This window comes from Cyanistes caeruleus, chromosome 12 (genome assembly GCF_971803275.1).
Source record: "Cyanistes caeruleus chromosome 12, bCyaCae1.hap1.1, whole genome shotgun sequence".
NCBI classification, from domain to species: domain Eukaryota; kingdom Metazoa; phylum Chordata; class Aves; order Passeriformes; family Paridae; genus Cyanistes; species Cyanistes caeruleus.
The window spans coordinates 2,193,446-2,217,297 of record NC_141712.1 but is presented as its reverse complement, the minus strand read 5'-3'; the positions used below and the strand labels follow the sequence as shown (position 1 = coordinate 2,217,297).

At 50.7% G+C, this 23,852-nt stretch overlaps 1 protein-coding gene across 2 annotated transcripts in view; it reads left to right on the top strand.

Annotated features, from left to right (window-relative positions):
* The window catches only part of LOC147650794 (axonemal central pair apparatus protein HYDIN-like), a 57,199-nt gene that overhangs the window by 1,673 nt on the left and 31,674 nt on the right, over window positions 1-23,852 (top strand). Inside the window, exons 2-19 of one of the 2 annotated variants that reach the window (XM_086847700.1) lie at window positions 32-151; window positions 1,236-1,349; window positions 2,860-2,979; window positions 4,759-4,893; window positions 6,403-6,602; window positions 7,048-7,172; window positions 8,480-8,684; window positions 10,391-10,583; window positions 11,212-11,311; window positions 12,557-12,675; window positions 13,846-14,069; window positions 15,994-16,061; window positions 16,863-17,095; window positions 17,903-18,012; window positions 19,233-19,368; window positions 19,817-19,981; window positions 20,879-21,031; window positions 22,862-23,100. In XM_086847700.1, the coding sequence (XP_086703826.1) occupies window positions 77-151; window positions 1,236-1,349; window positions 2,860-2,979; window positions 4,759-4,893; window positions 6,403-6,602; window positions 7,048-7,172; window positions 8,480-8,684; window positions 10,391-10,583; window positions 11,212-11,311; window positions 12,557-12,675; window positions 13,846-14,069; window positions 15,994-16,061; window positions 16,863-17,095; window positions 17,903-18,012; window positions 19,233-19,368; window positions 19,817-19,981; window positions 20,879-21,031; window positions 22,862-23,100 (2,714 nt within the window). In that variant the 5' untranslated portion in view covers window positions 32-76. The remainder of the gene's footprint in view (window positions 1-31; window positions 152-1,235; window positions 1,350-2,859; window positions 2,980-4,758; window positions 4,894-6,402; window positions 6,603-7,047; window positions 7,173-8,479; window positions 8,685-10,390; window positions 10,584-11,211; window positions 11,312-12,556; window positions 12,676-13,845; window positions 14,070-15,993; window positions 16,062-16,862; window positions 17,096-17,902; window positions 18,013-19,232; window positions 19,369-19,816; window positions 19,982-20,878; window positions 21,032-22,861; window positions 23,101-23,852) is intronic. The other variant, XM_086847701.1, reaches the window with a different exon arrangement.

The following is a 23,852-nucleotide window of genomic DNA, read 5'->3' as shown; positions in this document are numbered from 1 at the left end:
ATTTTCAGAGTTCCATTCTTGCTCCTTGCAGTTTTCTTGAGGCATTGTTGATCTTCTGCGACTTCCTGCTTTCAAAATGCCTTCTGGATTCCCAGAAAAGACAACGACACCTCCTCGGCTTTTGCTCAGGGAAAGACTGAAGTCTTTTAGTGTAAGTAGCCTCTGGGGCTGTGTTAAGGCTGGAAATGCACCTGGTGTCCCTCCTCTCCGTGCCCCTCCTGTTGTCCAGCAGCACTGTGAGGCTGCAGAGCCCTCCCCAGCTCTCTGTGCCGTGCTCCTGTTGCTGGGGGCTGTCCTGGTGCACTTGGGAACAGCGTGTGTTGCTCCAGGGACACTCCAGTGTCTTCCCTGGCTGTGCCAGCGGGGCCAAGTGAAACCAATGTCCAGCTGGAGCCCTGAGCATGCGCTTCTCTCCCTGCCCTTGTCACAGCAATTCCTTCTGCCAGGCTGGGCACTCACTGTGCTGCTCTCACAAAGCTGCCCTTGAGCACCTGGGCAGCTCCAACTCTGCCCAAAGCCTTGAGAGACACGGCTGGTCCCAGCAGCAGAGGTTCCAGAGCAGCTGTTCTCTCTCATCTCCTGCGTGGGGCACAGATCCAGCCCTGCAGACAGCACTGGAGTCAGGGCCACAAAGGTCCCTTGGCTGTCTGGAGCTCGCTTGACTGAAGATGCCCTGCTGCTGAGGCTCTGTCCAGGAGATCCCTGTGTTTTCTTCTGTGGAGGGCTGTGGGAGCCCAGACAGAGCAAGCAAATGCTAATTAACAGAGAGAACTAAAACCTGGGCACTTTCCTGTGCCCCTCACTCTTGGTACCACTTTGCTTTCTTGCATCTCCTGGACTCACCCAGCAGCGCTATCTCCTCGCTGTGAGCTTTGAGTGTCGTGCAGGGATGGAGTTAGAGAGTTCTGACAGCTCCTCCCCACTCTCTGAAAAGATCACTGCCTCAATCCAGTGAACCTAAAGAGGAAAGAAATGCCCAAAGAGCAGAAATCCCCAAACATGTCCCATCAAATCATGGAGAAGCTGAGGGACACAGCCATGTGTTTGGAGTATGTCTATTCTGCTCTGTTATTAATTTACTGATGCTAAGTATCTCAACAAGTAACTTAGGGAGCTTCCAGGACTGTCCTAGATGATGTGATCACCAATTAGTCACCAGTGCCACTTGTTCAAGAAAAGCCTTTCTGAACAAGCACATCTCTGATGCTTTTGCTGGGGTTTTTTTTGCCTTTCAGCTGCTTCCCTCTAGATTCTCGAGAGAGAAGTTCAACAAGAATGAGGCCAGTGCTGGGGAGAGTAGTCTGCCCAGAATTGGCCCATTTCTACACACGAGTGAGACTGGTCAGAAGGTAGCCTTTTTCTGCTCTTTTCCTTTCTGTCTGATGCAAGGTTTGAAGAGGGTGTGTGCTTGTGACAGGCTCGCCTCCAGCAAAATCCCTCAGTGTCCAGGTGCTGTTGTCATTGCAAACTGCTGGTAGTGGTGGACTTGGAGTCCTGGTCTGCACCAAGCCAACACAAATAACTTCTGCTGAAACTGCTGGGGTTTGCTGGAGTGGAGCTGCCATTGCTAAAACAGTGGGGGGAAGGGTGGGGACACAAAGGCACAAATTTGCCATTTGCCATTCTCCTGCTGAAATAGCCACCTCTTGCTTTGCTGTGGTCACCATCAAATGCTTGGGGTCATAGGATTCCATCCACAGTGGCAGTGCTGGCCTCTGAAGGCCAAGGAGCTGCAGGAATGACTGCAGATTTAACAAAACTAATTGCATGAATGCTTTGGGTTGGAACAATGTGTTGGGAGCCTGAGAGATTCTGCAGGCTGCCAGGTGTACAGGGGACTTGCCCTGGGCAGGGGGAATGGATGTGCTTTCTCTGGATCAGTGCCTACTTAGAGGTGTGTTTAAAGCTGCTTTTCCTGCAGGACTGGCTGGGTACATTGCACAGTCCAGATGTGGTAGGTGGCCGAGGTGGGTGCTGAGCAGGAAATTGGCAGCAAGAGACAGTAACAAAGTGGTGAAGGATTGCCCTGGAGAGGGAGGTCAGGGACAGCTCAGAGAAGGGCACAACCAAGGGACAGTGTGCTGCAGCCACTCCCTTCAGCAGTGCAGTCCCACAGGAGAGCTGCTGGTGTGTCTGGAGTGGCAGCAGTGTGGCTGGAGAAGGCAGACAACAGGGGAGAGTTTTCTCAAAGCAATGTCTCTGCTCCAGAAGCATTTGCTGCTGTTGTGTCATTTCAGACATGCCTCTAGAATGGTATCAAATAAGACAGCAATAATAGAGATATACAAGAAAGCACCCATTTAAAGCTCATGGGAAAAGGAGATACTAACTCTACTCTTACCCAAGTTACTGAGAAAAGAACTGACCCTTATCCTCATTTAGCATTCACCTCATTTGTCTTTTTCCTAATTTCTGTGTTATTTTATTTTTGCCTTTACCTCTGTTAGAAACACACTAACTTTTAAATACAATTAAAGGGGACAAAGTTGTGGAAGCAAAAGAAAACTGTTCATTAGTGACAATTCAGCTGAGCTGGGTGTGTGTCTCCCTCCCTGAGAGCTGAGCACACACACCCCCTTCACCAAAATGGCTTTTTTTATACCCTTTATACCCTTTTATATGGCTTCTTTTATACCCTTTATACCCTTTTATATGGCTTCTTTTATACCCTGCCCTGTGTGGCCCAGCAGCTCTTGAGCAGCTCAGAGCAGAGGTGGCTGAGCTACTGTTTCCCAAGTGTGGCCTGGGCAGACGTGCTCTCCCAGAGTCTGTACTTCACTGGGGATCAGAGGAAGAGTCTCCCTCATGAACATTCCTCCCAGCAGCTGAACCTCTCCCTGCTCTCTCTTGTCTCTCCAGTTGTTGCCAGTTCTCCCGAAACAGAGCTCGTTTCGTGTTTCCCCACCAGAGGTGGTGTTTCAGAACTTCGTGGCTCATGAAGTCTCTGAAATGGAACTGTCTCTCACAAATGAGAGCAAGGTGAGTGCTGGGGCCTGGAGCTTTAACACTGTGCTGGAAGAGGAGGGGGGTGTCATTCCCATGGTGTGCAGCAAAGCAAGTTCCCTGCTGCAGCACATCCAGAAGAAAATGTCTCAGCACCTTTGTTCTGCAGGATGCTGGAAATCTTGCTGTGCTGGGAATTCTCCCCTGAGTTTGGCTATGCATTGATGGTATCTATCCCAAAGGATTTGCTTTCTCTTGAAAGCTCTGGATTGATAGGAATGTTGAGGGCTGTACAGTTCCAACCTGCTTTCATGCTTTGCCTTGGGTCTATACCACATGCTGTGTCTCCCTGGTTAATCTTGGTAGGAATCCTGGTAGGAATCTCTGCCTCTCTCAGCCTGTTTGGCTCCCTTTGAGCAGCTCACAGTCAAAGCTCATGGGCTGAGACTTCTCCTCTTTATGCTGGAATCACTTAGCACTGATGGCATTGGTACTGCAGGAAATGTGTTCTGAAACAGCCCTGGAGTCAGACTGATGCAGCAGAAGCAGTGAGAGGCCTTTAGGTGCCACTTCAGGCTCCTGCTAAGCTTCATCCAGCTCTGCTCAGGTTTTCCAAAAGCAACGTGGTGCTCTGCTTTCCCTTTGGAGAACCACAGCACATCCAAAGTCATGTGCTCCTGGAGGATTTCACCTTCACTTGAGGCAATTGTGATTATTTTTCAGTTTCCCAAGAGAGCTGAGAGGGGAAAAAGTTGAAAAATGTCAGCAGTTGTGTTCCACTGTAAAGAGGAAAATCGAAACCATTTGAATTTCAGTCAGGGAAACATTTTCTCAAATGAGGCTTGTGCCGAGAGTGCACTGGTGGGAAGAGCCAGGAGGGAGTCAAAATCATCTGGTTTAGACTTTTTGAGAGCATTTGGGTGCTCAGGGGTTGATATCTATGTGCTAGAAAATGCACATTTGCTGTGTCTGTGTATCCCAGAGGGCAGAACCTGGCCTGCTGGCTGCAGGCAGGAATGCCCAGCAGCCCAGCTCGCCTGCACAGGCAGCAAGAGCCCCTGGGGAGCCAAGATTGCTTTAATGCTGCAATGTGAGTCAACACTGGTCATGTTTGTCCAGGCAGAAAATGCCTTTGAAGCCCCCAGTCAATAGGCACAGCCTGTCTGTATTTCCATCACTTTTGGCAAAGTGATTGCTGTCCTGGTTTTATGATTCTTCCTTGCTGCTGTAGTTGCTCATTTAAATTCTCTTTTGCCATCTCCATGATTTAGGGATTTTCTTGCTGTGTTCCTTCTTTGCCTTTTCAGGTTTGCTTTTATTCCCAGGGAGGCCACAGTGTTTGGTCTCCTCTCTTGCTGGTCTGCCTGCCTGACTGTATCCCCAGACCTGCCCTAGGCAAACCTGATCTGCTAGAAGGGAATTTCTTCCTTCCCCCAGGATAATGTGCTGCTTTGCTTTCAGGTAGCACATCCCCTGTCTGGAACACCACTGCATGGCTGTGTGCAGGCAGCAGCCAGCAGGTTTTTTGGCCTTGTTGAATGTGCAGATGACTTGGTGCAGGTGCTCTGTCTCCATCCTGCTGGTGCTGACCTGCTGGGCCCTTCCTTCCCACGGGGCACTGCCCTAGTGCCCCTGGCCAAAATGAGCCAGACAGAAGGGATTCAAGTTGTCCCTTGTGAATGATGTGCCTGTACCTGCACAGCTGAAAGTGCTTTGGGAAAGGGATCAAGGAAGGATGTCAGCAGGGCACGGACAGGTCTCCTGTCAGCCTGTTTGCACAAGTGGCACAATCATTGTTTCATGTCTTCCCTGCAGTGTGTTCAGCTGGTGCAGGTCTCCATGCAGAGCTCGCCTTATTTCAGGCTGGTGTGCCCCAACGACGCGTACCGTGCTGTGCCACGAGGTGCGACTGCCCGTGTGCGCATTCAGTTCACCCCCAGCGAGAGCAAGGTGAGACTGAGCCAAAACACACCATTATCTCCAGAGCCATTGTTCTCCCTGCACTCTGGGACAGCCCATTCCATGCTGTGAGCTTGGCTCCAGGCTGGGGGCAGGCAGCCTGCAGCCAGGCTCACCTTGGCACGTGCTGTCAGGGGCTGCAGCCAGGCTTGACAGGCCCTGCTTCCCCTCCCTGCACATTCCTGAGCATTCCCAAGGGAAGATGCACAGGGAACAGGATGAAAATGACAGAGGGCTGTTGAGAGATGTTCAGCCATCTCTAGGTACGGTGGAAGGGGTTTCATTCTTATGGAAAACACTGGAAGAATGAAGAGCTCAGAGAGCTTTCCTCCTTCCTGACTGGCAACAGCTTCCCTGCCTCAGCCTGGGCTGGAGCAAAGTGGTGATTTCTGCCCCCTCTGTTCTCCAGCCTTGCAGCTGTGCTGTGCCACAGCACAAGTGACCAAAGTACAGCTGCAAGGCCAGGGCAGAGGATGTGCTGTGCCTGTGAGCCCAGCCTGGCACAGGCACACTGAGCTCTAGGTGCCCTTAGCAGGAGGTTGGTGAGCTGCAAGGGGACTTGGACACCTGCTGAAAGAGCTGCTGTAGGGCAGGTACAACCTGCAGGCAGAGCTGTGAGCCCAGAGCCTGTGGCAGTGACACTGCTGTGGCTCTGTCTTCATGCCTGTCACTGGGGCTGCTCTGTCCACTGGCCCCCATTCCGTGCCAAACGTGCTTTGCTGGGGAGATTTGAGCAGCAGTGCCGAGGCCCTGGAGCTCTGATCTCAGTGCTGGGATCTGGAGGTTTGTTCATACAGAAGGGTTTAGGACATGGCAGGGAAGGGAGGAAGGGAAACAAACAACATCCAACAGCATCCTGCTACCTCTTAGCACTGTTCTTCTCCTGACTTGCTTGGAGAGGCAAAGTTAGAGGGGAGTTGTGAGCCAACTCATGTTTCTACACTAGACCAGAGGTGCAGGACCTTTTTGGGTGCAGCTGTTTTCTCACCTTCCTTTCCTTTTGCTGCTTAGAGTCAGTTTAACATTTGGTCTTATTCTCAAACAGCAGGAATACAGGAACCTAAAGAGGAATGGCCTGTGTTCCCTAGCTCCATGTTCCTTAGAAGGGACTTGGAAATTATTTAACATCATTTAACTTTAGAGTAGAAGTTGTGGCCTAGGGCAGTTCTCTGTATGACCCTAATGACATGAGAGCTTAATGCCACTGAGATAGGCTTTGCAAAGTGCACTGGTGCCTTTAATAATAATAATATTATTGGTAGAACTTAGTGTTCATTTTGGGGTGGAATAGAGTAGAGTAGAGTAGAGTAGAGTAGAGTAGAGTAGAGTAGAGTAGAATAGAATAGAATAGAATAGAAAAGAATAGAATAGAATAGAATAGAATAGAATAGAATAGAATAGAATAGAATAGATGCCCTTGAAGGGTTCTAGGCCATTGTTTTCTTCTGCCATGGGAATGGCACTAAATGCCCCATGCTGAGCTAGTTTCTTTTCCTGCAGGATTATTCCCATGAGCTGGTCTGCATCACTAAAACAGGAAGGATAGTTGTGCCAATTCGGGCCATTGCTGCCCGAGCTATCCTGACCATCCCAGACCAGCTGAACTTCTCGGAGTGTCCGGTCAAGAGCAGCACCAAGAAGACTCTGCTGCTTCGCAACACTGGCAACCTGGAGGCTCATTACTACATCAGCACCCAGAGGTGAGGCAGCTCCTCTGTCCTTGTGCAAAACACCTTTGGGTGATAATAGGCTTGGCAAAGAGCAACAAAAGGAAGCTGAGCATCAGGGCTGCACTGCAGCTCTGGCTGGAAGTGAGCAGGATGGATGGCATCTGCTCTTGCTTTCAGTGGTTTCACAAACCATTCTCTGATGGGATTGCTGGCAGTGGGATCCTTGGGTCTCATTGCAGAGAGCTGGATGCAGAGTATGGGGCAGATGAGGTCATTTTATCCCACAGGATCTCCTGAGGTCTGTATCCCCTCAGAAGTAGGTCAGCAGCTGTTTCTGATCCTGTTTTGTCTCTTTTCTGTTGCCTGAGGTTTCTGTGCTCCCTGCTTGCCCAAGGGAGCCGAAGTGACCTGCACTGCAGAAGGAATATCATCCCCAGATGTCCCCTGAGTCCTGATCTCTCTCTTTGTGTTGCAGTCCTTTCTCCGTGGTTCCGGCCATGGGAGCTCTGGGTGCTGGTGACAGCGTGCAGGTGACAGTGGGATTTCACCCGCTGACCACTGGTGCCCATTTTGGGTCCATGGTGGTGTGCTACAACACAGGTGAGTGCTGGGCACTGCACGGGGCACAGGACACTTCTCCAGCACCACTCCCTGTTGTGCCAGCCACCTCAATTCCTTCTAGATGTACCTCCCCTGTTCCAGCTCAACCCCAAAGAAAACTGAGAACCAGTTGGTGCTTAGGGGGCTGATAAAGTGCATCCCCTCTAACAGGACTAAGATTTTTGGGCTCCTGTTTTGCTGAGAGTTGCTGAGTGGAGGAAGGAGGAGCCCTGATTCTCCACTGCCACGTGGCTATGCCTGGCTGAAGTTTTGTTTTATTCTGGCCAGTGCTGTGTGTGAGGTGTGAGGTCTCCATCAGACTCTCTCCAATGCAGTGTATTTCTTGCACACCTCTGTCCCATAGGCTGCTGCTCCACTGGCTTGTCACAGACCCTTGTACTGTGTTGCCCTCTACACATATATATAGTTTCTGTCTAATAACATTTTCAAATCCTCAAGTACTTTTTGGTGACAAATCAAGACAATTTTTTCCTTGTCCCCATTTCCCAGGCCATTCATGCTGTTGCAGACCTCTCACATCTATCTCCCATTTGATTTCTTGACTGAGGAATCCCATTCAGGCTTCATGTAGAAGCTGCTCTGTACTTACTGATCTTTCCTTGGTCCCTTTTTTATTCAATTTGAAATGCTCCCGTTTGGTTTTTGAGATCAGAACAATATCAAATATTTCAAGACTGATGTGGCTGTGTGTTTGGACAGGGAGCTGCTGCTGCTGCTGCTGATTTTCATGGTGTTCATTTTGTAGTGGTTTGTCATATTGCAGAGCCAGGCTGGTTGTGTTTCCTCACCTGGGTCCCCTCCTGCTGTGGGCTTCACCTCACTTGTTCCTCTGGGCCTCCTTTTTCTGCTCACATGCCCCCAGGTGGATTTGCTTGTCAGCAGCAAGGGATCCAAGGGATCAGGAGAGACAGGAATCTCATGGGATGCCCAGGGGGAACCCCAGGCAAGCCAGGACTGAACAGGGCTCCTTAGCATCACCTGAAGGACTTGGATGCAGAAATCCTGGTGATCTGAGTGGGTCACCTGAGCACACCTGACAAACCTCATTGTACCTTGGGGCCAAATCTCCACAAACACACTCCAAAATGAGCTGTTTTAGGAGGTGCCCAGGACACCCTCACGCTGCACACACACAGCTGTCAGGACGTTATAAATGTGCTGACCCCTAGAACTGCAAATAGAGCTAAAAGCTGTGACCCTTTCTTCTGTCACCTGTGGTTTGCTCTGTTCCTTGGGCTTTCATCAGCAACTGAGCTGAGCAAAGGCTCCCCTTTGCTTTGTTCCAGGTGAAGAAAGGATCCACACAAACCTTCAGGGAGAAGCTGTAGATGTCAGCATCGGGTTGAGGACGTATTCCGTGGAGCTGAAGAAGACTTTCATCACCACGTCAAGCCACACAGCAATGTTCATCGAGAACAGGAGTAACATCAGAGCCCAGTTCCAGTGGAAGACTTTTCCTAGTGAGGAAGATGAGAATGCAGAGAAGAGGAGGTTGGTTTGAAAGATGCATTTCAGTGAGATCCATGGGCCAAGACTAAAACTAACGTACGGCCTCAGGAGGGTGTTGGTGCTTTGGAATGGCTCAGGCCAAGTAAAGCATCCCTGGCATTAGGGGGTGTGTCCCTGGGCTTCAGGAGCTCAGCACTTGACATTCCAGTTCCATTTATACCCCAGCCAGGGATGGCATTTTGGGAAGGAAAGGTTGATGGCAATGACTGGATTTCCTCAAGTTCTAACGGGGCAGCAGCAGCAATGGCTTTTGGTCATTTGTAAACCATTACTGGGGGGGAAAAAAAGGGAAGAAAGCAAAAAGAAAATAAAAGGCAAGCACCTCACAACCAGCCAAAAGACACAACCCACTACAGAAGGAGGGTGGGTGGCTGCATCCTTTCTGCTCAGCCTGCTTGTGCAAACTGCCCTGCCAGAACTGCCCTGCCAAAACTGCCCTGGAAAGCCCCTGCTTGCTGTGGGCCAGGTCATTTGCACTCCTCAGAGCCATTTTAAGCTGCCTGCAAAGGACCAGGAGATGAACACTGGCCCACTTGAATGGCTGGCAAGAGGGTCCTTTAGTGCCCTGGGCTTCTTGGTTTTCCACTGTTCTCTATCTGCTTACACGATGTCTGACTTTCATACAAGCTCTGTGTGTTAAAAGAAAATCCTGTGACCTTCTCTGGCTGCTTCCCTGGGCTGTTTATTTCCATTTTTCCCACTTGCCTGCCTCAGCCTGGACCCCAGGTGATCCACTTTCCCCTCAGAAGCAACAAGGTTTCCCCAAAGGAAACTTCAGCCTGGTTTTGGTTTCATGGGTTTTTTTCCAAAAGCATCTGTTTTCACACCAGTTTTATGACAGTCCTAGACTGTCACCATGACATTTCATTCTTCCTTATTTCCAGTCCTAGGGATGGTTTTAGCTCCAAGGCCACTGTCCTGCTGTCAGAGAAACTTTTGAGGTCTTGGAGCAGAGAAGACTTTTTTTTATGAGAGGAGATAGTGTAGGATCCTTTTCCTCTCAGGACTACTACAGGATTCTACTACCATGCACTGGGATGGGACCCATAAAGCTCTGGATCACAAAAAGGTCTCTCCAGGAGTTTGCTGTCCCCCTCCTGCAGAACCAAGTCCCTTCCCTTCTCAGAGCCTCTGTTTTCATGCATATAAAACCTTGAATGTCATTGAAGGGATGCAGTGCCTGAATTCATCCATTTCCTTTGGAAGTGCTCTGGGATGCTCTTGAGAAAGGCAGAGCAGGGAACAGGGCAGGTCCCAAAGAGAAGAAACCAAGAGTGATGCTGGTAACACAGAGCTGTGACCCAGCTTCATCTCCCCTTCCCAGGGAAGTCCTGCTCCATGATCTTTATCTCCTCCCCTGAGCATCTCAGTGGTAGGAAAAGCCAGTTGAGGTGGCTGCTGGATTGTCCCTCAGTTTTGGCAGAGGCTTTGAGGCCGGAGGTTCTCTTAAGGGATGCTGGCTTTCCAAACCTCTCCTGTGTTTGCAAGTGTGCTGTAAAACTACCTGTTGTACCAGTGAACAAGTTATGCTCTGATCCACTTGGGATTGCCATGGCTTGGGGTCAGCCCTTGCTGGGAGCTGCTGCTGCTCCTCCCCAGGTGCTTTGCTCTCCTGCACTTCCACTTCTCTCTGCAAATCTCGGGCTCATTGAACCATCTGCTGGCTTTGTCTGTCCCTGTGGCTGCAGGCAGTGTTACTTGCTGCGATCACCGAGAGAGGCCTGCGTGGACAACACGACGGGAGAGAGAAGAAGAGCGAAGAAGAAGGGTTCCTGTGAAGATCGCCGCGCCATCCTGAAGAGCAGCGTCCGGGAGAAGATGATGATGGTGAAAGAAGACCCCATGCTATTCTCCAATGATGCTTTTTCCCTTGAGCCACTGGTAAGTGATAGCTGAGAGCCTCACTTTCTTCCTCTAACTCTAACTCTCTAACTCCCTAACACTCTAACACTCTAACTCTTCCCTATCCCCTTCCCCTTCCCCTTCCCTTTCCTCCTCCTCCTCTTCTGTTTATGCAAGTGAACCCCCACGTTCTCCCATCAACCAGAGCCCTGATTCTGAGGATTGGCATTGTGAGAGATGATGAATGCCTGGAGTCTGCACAGTGCAAAATCCCTTCTCATCTTGGAGTAAACCCCAGAATAATCCCAACCCCTGCTTTCTTTCCAAACAGGTTAAACTAATATTTTTATTTCCAGGGAAGGGGATCATGTTCTCTTCTTGCCAAGTGCACCAGTGCACAGAGGCAGTTACATACTGCAGCTGACAGCAGCATGATGTGACCAACAGCTTGTGTCAGAGCAGTGGGAATGTTGTGGAGAGTGGGAGCTGATCAGCTGAGCATTGAGAGCTTCCAGTGGTGTATTGAGCTGGGTTTGGAGCGTTTCCTTGGGCTCCTTGTGTTGTTCACTCATCACTGATGCTCTAAATAAAGGCTTGCAGGACTGTGGTTGTACACAAGAAATGGGAAGTTTGAAGAGAAATGTTTTGCTGTCTCTTTCTGTTTCAGGAGGGAGAGATCGGGCCAAATAGTTCAGTCCAAATCAAGGTGACCTTTAAACCCCTAAAGGCCCGAGAGTATCGGAGTGTGGCTTACTGCAACATCTCAGGTACAGCTCCTTTCCCCTGCTTCTCTCAGCCCTACTGAAGCCATGGTGCAAGCCTGAGCCCACTGAGCTCCCCTGGAACTGCTGGGAAGAGTCCCTGGGCAGCAGGGCAGTGCTGGCACATGCCACTGCCCCTGCAGCTTCCAGGGAGTCTCGTGTGCAAGGCCAGGGTCAGAATCCTGGGTCTGGGTTACTGATCCCAGAACAACCCAGGCACTGCAGGGAGAAGTTTTCATGGCACGGCTTTGCCAGCATTTCCTCAAAGGCCAGAGCAGAACAGCTTGAGAGAACAAGCACTAAGCCCCTCTAGACCAGTGACCTCCAGGATGGGTCCATTTGGCATGGATCCATCATCAGGCAGCAGGAGCTGAGTTAGAAATGTGCTCCCTGAGCCTGGATCACCTCCCACTGCCCACACACCACCAGACCAGAGGTGGCTGAGCCCCACTGAGCCCAGGGTCTTTGTAGAGGGACCAGCCTTGGCCAGCACCTGCTTCTCTCCCTGTGTGGGAATTGGCACCTTGCAGCTCCCAGTCTGTGGAGATAGAACACAATGCTGAGTGCCAGAAGTTGAGGGCTTGGGTAACAAAGTCTTGTGCTACTGGGCCAGGTAGCTTGGCAATTGCTGCCCAGCAATCTGCCAGGTACAATTGCCAATCTCTTGATGAGCTTTGTGCCTTCACTGAATGGATTTCAAAGCTCCTCTAGGTGCATGGGAAGGAAACCATAGAATCATGGTGTGTTAGGGATGGAATGGACCTTAAAGATGGTCCAGTCCCAAGAGCCCTGCCCTGGGCAGGGACACCTCCCACTAGAGCAGGTAGCTCCAAGCCCCAAGCAGCCTGGCTTTGAACACTTTCAGGGCTGGAACCTCCACAATTCCCCTGGGGAGCCTGCTCCAGTGTCTCACCAGCCTCACAGTAAAACATTTCTTCCTAATACCTCACTTTAATTTCCTTTCTTTCCATTGATACCCATTACTCCATGGGCTGTCATTTCAGGACATGAGAGATGTTTAAAACTCAGCAAACTGGTGGCTAAAATTGGAAACCAGCCCAAGGAATGGGTTAGAAATTGGAAGTCAGCCCCAAGGGAAATGTCCTGAGGGAAGAGAAGGGTCCAAATCTTCTCTTGCAATATCAGGAGCTGGTTTTATCCAGCTCAGAGTCAGGGGCCAGCGTTCAGGCAGGCTGGAAAATAGAGTGTAACAGTGGGAATTATTGTACTGAAATGAGCATCTCTCCCCAGGCCGTGGGAGCAGGCTGCCCCTGCACCTCCGAGGGGAAGGCCAAGGACCCGTGGTTGAATTCAGCCGTCAAATGCTGAAACTTGGGAACATTTTTGTCAACACCTCCCACGTCTATGAGGTGAGCAGCAGGGGTTGGGATGGATCTTGATGGCTCCTGAGGCAGCAGCAAGCCTGGTGGACCTGTGGAATTCCTGACAACACGGGCAGTTGTGAGCAGGGAATATTGGACGTACTGGGCAGATCTGGTGGGGTCAGAAAGGTGTGTCTGCTGTTCATGAAGCCCCAGTCCCTTGGCAATGCCAATTTTTGGCAGCCTTCCTTGGGGGTCAGCTCAGAAGCTTCCTGAAAAACAACCCCTTGGCATATGAAACCCAGACTGGGTCAAAAAGCTGCACGTTCAGAGGCTTTTGTGGCAGCCCCAGACACAAGGCACCTTTGCACTGGACTGTTCAGAAGCAGCTGGAACAAACTGGCTGTGTTGAGCTTCAGTACCCTGCAAACAATTCTCAGTGGAGTGTCTCCTGCTTATTCCTGGGAGTCACAGGAAAGCCATCCAGCCTCCTGGCTCAGTGCTGGCCCTTGCAAAGGGCTTGGGATTCTTTCCTTTGCTGACCACTCCCTCACCACACTCCAGCCTTGCTGCATCCCTGACTCTAGAAAGACAAAAGTGTTCCTGGGAATAAAGCTAAGGATCTTTTTACCTCTTTGCCTCCCCCTCAAAATAGTGTCAAGTTTGCAAAAAAAATAGAGAGCGACTGAAAGAGGGAGAAAATAAGGCACTGCATCATGCCAGACTCTTTCAAAAGCTTGGCTGTGGAAAGGAAAAACACACTGGGTTTTTTTTACCAAAAGATGGTGCTGTCTCTGTATTTGGTGGTGATGCCTCGTTATCAATGTGTTGTTGTCATGATTTGGGAAAAGGTGAATGAGTAGATGGAACTGTTGGAGCTGTGCTAAGTGGGGCAGTGGCAGCTCTCTGGTGATTGACTACGCAGCTGCCCCACGTTGCTCTCAGGGCCAGCTCTGAATGAGCTTGGTGATGCTGGCCAGAGCTGGAGTGCTCTGTGTCCATGGGAGAAGCCCAGGGTGACTCTGGTTATGTGCAATTACTGCTGCTTTGCATGAAAACCCAAAGGCAGAACTTGTCCTGTTGTATTTTTGGACTTCTGCCTTTCAGCAGCACAAAGCATCTTCTGCCTTTTCTGGGTGGGAATTGCATCATTAGAAAATAACTGACAAGAAGGGAAGATTGCACATGAATTTCCCTTTTGCTTTCTTGCTGCTGCAGGTGAAACTGATGAACCGAGGAGCTATAGATGCTCCCTTCACCTACATCCCTTCAGCCACAACCGTGGGCCGCTGCTTCAAGTTTGCCCCCGAGGAGGGCGTCATTGCAGCAGGTGGGATCCAGACGATTCACATCTCCTTCAATGCCACCGTCCTGGGGAGCTTTGAGGAACAATTCCAGTTCCGTGTGGCTGCATCTCCTACGCCTGTGATCCTGACAGTCTGGTAAGGACTCTGGGAGCTTGCTGGGCACATCTGTAGCTGTCTCTGGGACATCCCCCACCTCCCTCATTTTGGGGTCGAGCAGAGGAAAAAGGAGTTTCCTGAGCTCTTCATCTCTGCTCTGATCCTGGCACTGCCCCAGTGTAGGGTGCCCGGGGGCTGGAATGACTCCTCCCTGCAGGGATCTCCCTCTGCCTTGGGCCATGGCAGGCAGTGGGATGGATCAGCTTTGGGCAGTAGCTGCTCTGGGCTGTCCCAGCTCAACACCCAGCAAAGCTCCCAGGGCTTTGGAGATGGGGCAGCCTGGGTGATTCTGCAGCAGCAGCAGTGTTTTTAAAAACTTCTGCTCATAATCCATCCCAAATGGGCAGCAGCAGCCTCACCTCACCTCTCATGGCCATGCTGTGGGGGACAAGCTGTGCTCCCAACTCCTGTGCAGAGAGTGCTCCAGTCCCTCCTTTCCACAGCTAGGAAAGGGCTGGGAGACAGGGAACTGTGCAGCAGGAATGTGCCAAGGACATGGGCATCATCCCATGGGCTGGTGCCACTGCAAGAGATAATCCTGGCCCAGCAAAGGGAGAAGGGGTGATAACAGGGAAGGCAGAGCTCAGTCCTCAGTTCCACAGCAGCACGAGGGATTGTCCCTGCCAGCCTGAGCCATGTGCTGATAGGATAATGTCCTGCAAGCAGGAAAGCTGATGCTGGCTGCTCTGGAGCTTTGCAGCTAGGCTGCTGCTGTTGGGAGGCACTGGATCAAGGCAGTAAAGAAATGAATGCACCCTGCACTTGATTATACCAATGAGATAAGGGAGATGGATCAAAAAAGAATAAGAAAATTAGGACTTAGCAAGAGGAAAGTGGTGAGTAGGTCTGCCCGCTGGAGAACAATTATTATAATTGGAGAAACAATTATGCTGGCTTTGTTTTTGGAGGAAAAGTGCTGCTCTGTTATTTTGGAAATCAAGAGGGAACCTTTCACCATCAATTGATTCTCCTCTGTCTCCCCCCAATCTGCTCCTGGGACATTATTGCATAAGCAGCTTTCTCCTTGGGCAAGGGCAGGTGTCTCTTGTAGAGATGTGTAGAGCAGAGCCAGTGGCAGTCCTGGGAACACAAGAGAAGGCACAGTTCACTGGTCCTTGATTTTTAACCAAAAAGCAGAGTGGGCATGGATTGGTGTCACCCACAAAATAAACTCGTGAGTGTTGTGCAGCTTCAAGTGCTGATTTCAGTGGATGTTGGTGACTTTTGGAGCCTGTCTGCTGAGTTCAAGGACAGGTGAGGTGGCGTGGTAGATTCAGGACACCCGTGTTTGGTTGTTGAAGCCATTGCCCTTGGCTGTGCCGGCTGCTGCACTGGTGCCAGGCTGGTCCTTTCCTCTAGGATTCATCTGCCCACTGTGCAGAACTGTTGCTGCTCTTTTCAGAGGATGCTTGGGGCTCCCCTGGCTTCATGTCTCTAAAGTCTGTCAGTAATGATTGTGTGGCTCAAAATCTCCTGAGAAAGCTCCTCCATGGGAACACCAGTTGGAGCTAAGAAGCAGCAAGGCAGGGAGCCCGTGGCTGGAAAGGCTGGTTACAGAAGTTTGTGGGGACTTTTATGTCCATCACATTACAGATGGGGAAACTGAGGCAATGGAGCCATGTCTGGGTGTGTGTTCAGGGTCCTTCATGGCACCACCAGCAACTGGGGGCTTTTCCTGCCTGCCCTGTGCCCAAATCCCCACCAGTGGCTGTTGGCTGCCGGCCACTTGGCTTTAGCTGCCTCCTGCCCACACGGACACTGTGCTGAGCACATGGTGCTGTGTTGATTTGAAGCCCACGGTGCCCCTGACCCCAGGCTTTATGTCCCCGAGCCAGGGCTGCCACACGCTTTGTGACTCCCTTTAACCGAGGCATTTCCTCCTGCTCTGTGCTCGTCATCGCAGGGGGTGTGTCACTGGGCCGGCTTTACACTTCGACCTCCACGAGCTCCACTTCGGTGACATCTCCTTCGGTGAGTGTTCCCTGGGCTTGGGCACAGCGTGAGGGATCTGTGCGTTCCACAATGAACCACTTGAACATAAAAACATCCATCACTCGTCTTCTGCCACAGCAGCCTCTTCAGGCTGGGAACTCCAGGGCTGCTGGTGCCTCAGGTAGCATTTTGCCCTTGTCAGATCAAATAGAACCAAGGAATAGAAGCTCTGGGCTGTGCCTGCAGTTGTTTTTTCTCCCCATCTGTGTTCAAATGACTCTTGGTGAGCAGGCCTGGGAGAAGTCTCCTCCCCACAGAGCTGGCCAGCCAAGCCAGATGTCCAGTGCAGAGCAGTGGTGGCCGGTGGCCGGGCTCTGCAGGACATCCCCACCATGTGTGGCTGGAGCTCTGGCTTTCCAGGATGGAAAGCAAATCTCAGAGCTCAAGTGGGGTAAACCCTTGCAGGCAGCAATCACAGGGAGCAGCAGGGCTGTGATGGCCCCCTTTGTTGGGTGAGGTGGGACATGGTTCCTAATCACTGCTCTCGAAGCAAGGCTCAGGTTTGCCTCCAGTGGAATGTGCTCTGAGCTGTCACCTGCTCAGTCTGTTTGGCCCAAACCAGGAGATGCCTTAAGGATGCTGCAGAGAGAAACTGCATTAGGGTGCTTTGCATCACCTTCTAGCTCCAGATTCCATTAATTCCTCACGTAGCTTCTCGGTGAGCTGTAGTTCACATAGTAAAGAGCTAAACTGCAGTCACCCTTTCATCCTACCAGGCTGTTCACACCAGGAGTCATGACACAGTTGGTGCCTAAATGGATATTTGTGTCCTTTTCCCAGGTTTTCCCCGCACCATGACCTGTCGCCTCACTAACACCTCCCCGCTGGCCGTGACATTCAAGCTCCGCATGTCGGACGATGGCACGCAGCCTGCTGTCAGCAGCTTGGATCAAATCTGCAAGGAAGGAGACCCATCCTGGAGGAAGGGAATTCATTTTTATGTGGAACCAAGGGAGTTTACAATGAATCCCAGCCAAGGGACCATCCTCCCCCAGGGACACCAGGATATCGAGGTATGGGAAGAGTCCAGCCACACACGCTTCAGCCCCAGGGCTAAAGCTTCACTGGAGTGTGGGAGGGCTTTAGCTCTGATGCCAGCTTTGAGGATCATGTGAGTGAGAGATCTGCACTGGCCTGAGGCCTCTGTTAGCTGGGTTACTCAGGATGTAACTGAAGCAGCACTGTTTTGTTCCCAAAATCATACGCTGAGATCACAAACCGTATGGTAAAGTACTGGAGCCATTCTTGTGTTTTTGAGAGCAGTTTCTTTGATTGCAAGTGGGCAGAGGAAGGATGAGGACAGAATGAGAGGTGTCATTGTAGAAAGCAGTTTGCTTTTCTTCTTGGTCTCATGTCTCCTCTCCTGGGGAGCAGAATGATTTGTGTTCATTGCAGGGATCTCCAGTGGAGACAAAAAGCTCTGCAGCCATGAACTGCCTAGCACCTGCTGGGCCACATTTGCCCTCAGCTTCCTGCTGTAAAGCTGAACTCATTCTGTCCAAGTCAGCAGATTTCATCTGCATTTGTGTCATTGTAGTCAGATGAAAAATTGGCCCCTTAATTTGGGTACAGTGGTGTGTAGAGCTTTAGCCTAATGTTTGAATTTAGCTGACCTATGCCATGATAGCAAGGTGTGTTTAACAAATCTGGTATTGCCAGAAGGCTTTTGTTACTCTCAGAGACTGTGCTCTACACATGGATCAGCAGAGTAATTAAGGCAAAATCCTCCCTTTCCTTCCCATGAAACAAGAACTGGAGAATACCACGTGTGGGTAATGAGCTTTTATAAGGAAGAATTTACTGCTCTTCTCTTCCACCAGGTGACCCTGTGCTCCAACACGGTGATGGAATACTACCGGAAAATGCTGGTGGACCTGGTGGGCCTGGAGGGTGTTGGCAAGGAAGTGGCATCAGTGATCATCACAGCCAGGTACCAGCACTTCCCTGGCCTCTCCCAGCACACTGCCTGGCACAGGGTTTGCTGGCTGCAGCTCCCAAGGGAAGTGTTGTTTAATGTTCTCATGTTGTGACCAGCTGGACACGAGAACAGCAGTGCTTGGAAAGCAGCCTGTGGTGAAAAGCAGCCCTGCTCACAGCCCAGCACAGTCCTGGGCCTTTTTCTAGAGGGACCAGGAATGAAATCATTTATTGGCCTGGTTTTTGGTGCTTGAGCTGGAACAAATTTCCCGAGGACCTGCTCTCCTTCTTCCTGCAAGAGATGGAGCTGTGCTGGGTTGAGACCCCCCTGCTTTGGTTTGGGACACACCAAGCAGCCTGCTGAGAGTCAGGGTCTCGTTCTGTTCATGAGGGCACGTGACAGTGGGGAAGTGGCTCACAGCCAGAGTGGTGAGGGCAAGATCTTACGAGGGGAAAAGAGCCCTTGATGTGGCAAGTCAGCTCTAGTTTTTCTCGTTTCCTCTGCTTCCCATTTTGAGCTTGAATGTTTTCAGACTTAAACCAAAAGTTGCTCTTGCTGCAGCAGAATTCCATCCTGCCAGTTTAATGTCGAGAGGGATGCAGTTCCCTGGTGCTGCTCCCTCTCGCAGGCAGAGCCATGCAGTCAGTGCCTGGGCTGCAGTTTTGTCAAGCAAGTGCAAATGGGGACAGTCAGTGCATGGAGCTGTGGAGTGAAGGACCGAGGGAGCTGTAGGAACTGGGAGGGGGTGATCACCCACTCTGTAGGGCAGGTGGTGTCCCATGCCCTCCAAAGCTGGGGCAAACAGCTGAGTTTTCAGGCAGGGCAACAGCCCCGTGGGAGAGAAGGGAGTCATTTTTACTGAGACACCGGAGTCGTGTGTTCCTTGAGCCTTAGTGAGCACTGATCCGTGTTGGGAATGCTCCCCCAGAGCTCATGGATCACCGGGACTGTTACAGGAGTCCTTGCAAGCCTTCTGGGCTAAAGGAGAGGCTGAGGCAGCTGTGGGACAAAGTAAGTGCTCTGCCTGGGGCACTTGGCAGCCTCTGGCTGCTGCCTCTCAGGGTTTGCCCCTCCTTGACAAGCCGTGTTGGAGTGGGAAGGCTTTGAAGGCAATTTCTCACTGCAGGGCTGTTAAATGTCTGTTTGACAGTGACAAATGGGTTATCTTTGGGGGTAAATGTTCTCTGTTCTCTCAGTATCTCTGATTCCCTTGGGGTCATCTCTTTGCCCAGATGTCTGGTTCCTGAGCTGCAAGTGTACCCCCAAATCATGCACTGCAATAAGTGCCACCTGAAGGAGCCATACGAGAAGAAGTTCATCATCACCAATAAAACTCACCTTCCTGGCTGCTACGGGCTCATTCCCCAGGTTTGTCATTGCATCCACCTCCTCCTCTCAAATATTGCTGAGGAGATTATTAGGGGAAAAAAGGGTTTGGATAAGACCTTGCTGTTTTCTGTTCAGCCTTAAAAATCTGCTGAGAGCAGGATCCTACCTGAATGTAAACTTTAGGAGGCAGTTTAACCTCCTGAGGAAACAGTTTATGTTCTAGTCTTCAGGGTGTTCTCTGGTGGGAGATCTTAGAGGGTTGTGAAAAGCTGCTGCAGCCACAGACACCAACAGCTGTGCTGGCAGCCTCCTTGCAGGACCCCCTGAGAATGCTAAGCCTGCAATTCTTGCATCTTCTTTGGGCCTTTTACCTTTGTCCTGGGGATTTTGAAAAACGTGTGTGAGTTGCTGTGGCGGTGGATGTTAAGGAGTTTCAAGCTGAATTTGGAGGTCCCTCTGAAGCTGCATTTGATTGTGTCCCTTCTAGAAACGCAAGGAGGACTCTCCTGTGTTGTACTCCAGCCCCAAACCCTGTGGCATTGTCCAGCCTCGCAGCACTGCAGAGATTCCGGTTACAATCCAAGTGCAAACATTGGGCGATCATCGCACCAATGTTCTGATCGGCGTGTTTGGGGATGAAAGAAACCCACTGGTGAGTGCAAGGGGAGATGTGTGCCTTTGTGCAGCTCCTCCTGGCAGGGTGCAGAGTGTGCAGGGATTCTTCTGGGAAAAACAGGCACAGGCTGCTGTGGAGAAGGACAGAAGGGACTGGTGCCATAAAGAGCTTATGCCTTATAGGTGGTAATCTCAGTGTCTGACTCTGAATGTAGTTCCTAAGATGGAATTGAGGATAATTTTAGTTAAATTAATCTTTAAAATGCTAGTAACTTTGGAAATACCTGTTTTCAAATGTCATCTCTTTAAGCACAAAAGAGGATGTCAGAAGACTTCTGGGAAGGTTGAGCTTTGTGGAAAAGAAAGGAAAGCTGGCATTTGAAGAGTAGTTGCAAGGATTTAAACTTACATTAAAACACATGGAAGTGATGATGGCAAATTCCCTGGATGGCACCAAGTATCTGACCCTGGGCCATTGTGACACTGCATGTAAATCAGTCAGCAGGAAGGACAGGCAGTGCAGGCTGTGCCAGGGAGCCTGAAGTTTGACACAACAGTTGCTTTCAACTATCAGGCTGCTTACCTTAAGCAGGAGGGTTTCTCCCCACCAGAATAACCAATTGTTTACCTGTCAGCCTGGTCTTAACTAGACATTTCTTGCAAAGCTTTTACCTTGGGCCAATCATTTGTATTTTGAAAGTTTCTCTTACCTTGATCCTTTTGAATTTGGAGGTGAATATGTAACTTTATTTTTTTTTTCCCAAAAGCCCAGCATTTCAGCTGGAGAGTGGTTAAATAATAAATAATAAATAATAAATAATAAATAATAAATAACTTGAGTAGAGTTGAGCTGTTTAAGCTTTTTTAGGTTTCCCTGTTGTGGTTTGTTTTGGCTTTTATAAAAATCTTTCTTTCCTGCTTCTTCCTGGAACAGAGAGCAGAATTCCTGAGCTCTGGAGAGCTGGCAGAAATCTATGGAACTCCAAAGAAGATAGACTTTGGCATGATCCCAGTGCTACAGCCGAGCTCACAAACTCTTACCCTCTTCAACACAGGTCTCGTCCCTGTAGACTTCAGGATCAAGATTGTAAGTACCTGTGGGGCTGTTTTCCAGGGAATTGACTGGTCAGTAGCAGCCAGGACTTTTTATGACTGGTTTTGATATGCAAGATTTCCATCTGGCCCATCTGGTGTGAGAGGTGGCAGGATACTCCAATATTCCATCGGAGCGAGGCAAGAGGAACCTGGCTCTGGAGTGGTTTTAGCTGGGGCCCTCGGTGAAATCAGGTGCAGAGATGTTGGAGCAGAAACAAGTCTGGATTGTGGTGACAGGTCCTCCCTTCACTTTCTGGAAGGTCTTCAGATGTGCGTGTGACATTTTTGGAGCTCTGAGATCAGAGAAACCTGTGTTCCTTTGCTCCCCAGAGAGCCTGGATTTCCCTATGGTTTCCCTGTCCCAGCTGCATTTGCTTTGTGCCCAAGTGCTGTTTGTAGTGGAGAGCAGGGTGTGAGCTCTGTCCTCAGACTGCAATTGTCACAGCTCCTGTGGCTCAAGCCAGTTGGGCTGTGCACACGAAGATGTGTGGGGGTTGTGCACCCCCCCAGCCTGTGATCTTTGTGCTGTTGAAGAGCATCTTTGGGGAGCAGCTGCAGAGAAAGGCTGTTTTCATATGTGGAGGTTGCACAGGGCAGAAGGAGCTGGGGCTGCTCCCCTGGCAGGGAGAGCAGGGCTGGCACAGCCAGGAAGGGCTTGTAGGCTGGGGCTGGGGCTGGCTGGGTTGTCTGCTGGAGGGGGAGATCTGGGAGGGGCTTGAGGTTTGTTTTTCTTCATGCTGGATGTGTTGAACTTGTGGAGCTGCTTCAAACCTGATCCTATGGCCTTGTTTGTGTTTGTGGCTAAAGCATCAGGCCATGTGGGAGAGTCCAGCCACAGCCTCCTGGGCCAAGGAGGAGGGCTGTGAAGTTGAACTTGCTGCTTTTCCAGCTCTTTGGGGGATAAATGCCACCTTCAAGTGAGGGGTTTTTCCAGGACAGCTTTCTCTAACTCCACAATGAAATTCTGCTTTCAGCCTTTGCAGGGAGCAGTGCATCTTGGCTGGGTGGGCCTGGCATGGAAATGATGGGTTTCACGTGCTCCTAGCAGGGCTGGGCCTGCAGAGCTGTGTCTGTACAGCTGTGCTGGTGCCAGACCTTTCCTCCCTGCTCTGAGCAGCTTCCAGCTCTCTTGCCCAATCCATGAAGTCCATGAGAAAGCAGATGACAAGAGTTCTTAGGAAGAGTGGGCCATGTGCACAGAGCACACATCATCCAGTTCCTTTCTGCTTCTTGCTTTTCTGCTCTGCTGTAACCATTTTGAGGTGGCTTTTCCAAAGCAGAGGGCACTGGGGCACCTCTCTACAGCTGATGGTCAGTGGGAAGTGAGGGCTTCAGTCCTTCAGGGGATCTTGAGAAGCACTGATGGCCCCTTGGGCAAGAATAGTTTGGTGTTGGGGTTGCAACTGGTATTGCAGTGATATTCTTCAGGATCTCAGCAGTGTCCTCCAGCTGTGTGGTTTCTGGAGTGGGATTTGAGCAGTCCTGGCTTCCTCTGGCCTTGAGCCTTTGTGAGAAGGCAGGAGAGAGAGAAAGCAGCTTTCCCTGGCACACACTCCAGAGCAAGAGTGGGGAAGGAACACTCTCCTGAGGATAAACATCCCTTGGGTTGGGCAGAGCTGGGGTCATTAGGTGAGTCTGTTAAAGGAGAGGAAAATACAGGTTGTATGAGCTCTGCTGTTGCCTGAGACTGCAGCTCAAATTTAGGGAAATGAAGCCTTTATGATTTTTATCCTCCCCTCTTCAGTCTGTCCTTTTCTTATATCCCACAAGAGATCACGGTGCATGGTTTCCATCCTAAATGCATCTTCTGCTTGTCTTACAGGCTGATAAACCCCAGTGCTTTGTTCTTGAAACCCAAGAAGGAGTGATCCCCGCTAGGGGTGAGGTTCCTGTGACTGTCACAGCCATCCTGGATGACACTGGGCATTTTGCTGACTCCATCCAGCTCTTCATCGAGAACAGCTTTTGCTTCAGCTTCTTACTGAGGGCTATGGGCACTGGCACCACAATTGTCACAGACAAACCACTGGCCCCAGAGCTCAACTTGGGATACCAATTCAGGTAGGAGATCTCCCCACTCCCACCTCTCCTCCTGGCTCAACAAGGAGCAGTTTTGCTGTAGTCCTTCAGGCAAGATCTTCTTCAGTGTTCCAATCCCTGAGTCCTTCCCTGAAGGCAGAGATTCCTTCAGAAACGTGTGGTGGCCAGTTGAGAGTTGTTAGATACCCTCAAAAGCCACTGGAAGGGAAACCAGTTGCTAAATGGCCACTGAATTGTCTTTAGTTGTAATACATTTATGTCCTCACTTGATCAAGCAGTGGTGTCACAGCTGCCCCAGAACAAAAGGTTCCCAAAAGGGCGCCTGGGTGAGGCGGTCCCTCCGTGGGGCTGAGGGACCAAGGGCAGATGGCCTCACAGCCTTCCCTTCTGAAATGGCACTTCCCAGGCAAGCAGGGCCTGGGAACAGAGAGACAGGAGGGCACCAACCCCCCCAGGAAGGCAGGAGCCCCCAGAGCAGTTCCAGGGCCAGATGGAAACTGCTGCTTTGTGTGGGGCCCGCAGTGCCACTGCCGCTTCCTCCTGCTGTTCCTGGGCCCTGCTGCTGCCCTGCTGTGCCCAGGGCCTCGATGGCTTTTTTGCTGCCAGCAGAGTTTGCAAAGTTCACTTCAAAACAGTTTCTAATTGCAAAATGAAGTTCTACAAATGGCTCTCAGTGCAAAACCAAAGCTGCTACCAAGGAGAGGGCCCTGCTGCCCTGGTTTCCTCTCCTGGAGCAGGCAGACGATTTTTACCAGCTTGCTGGGATCGTGCAG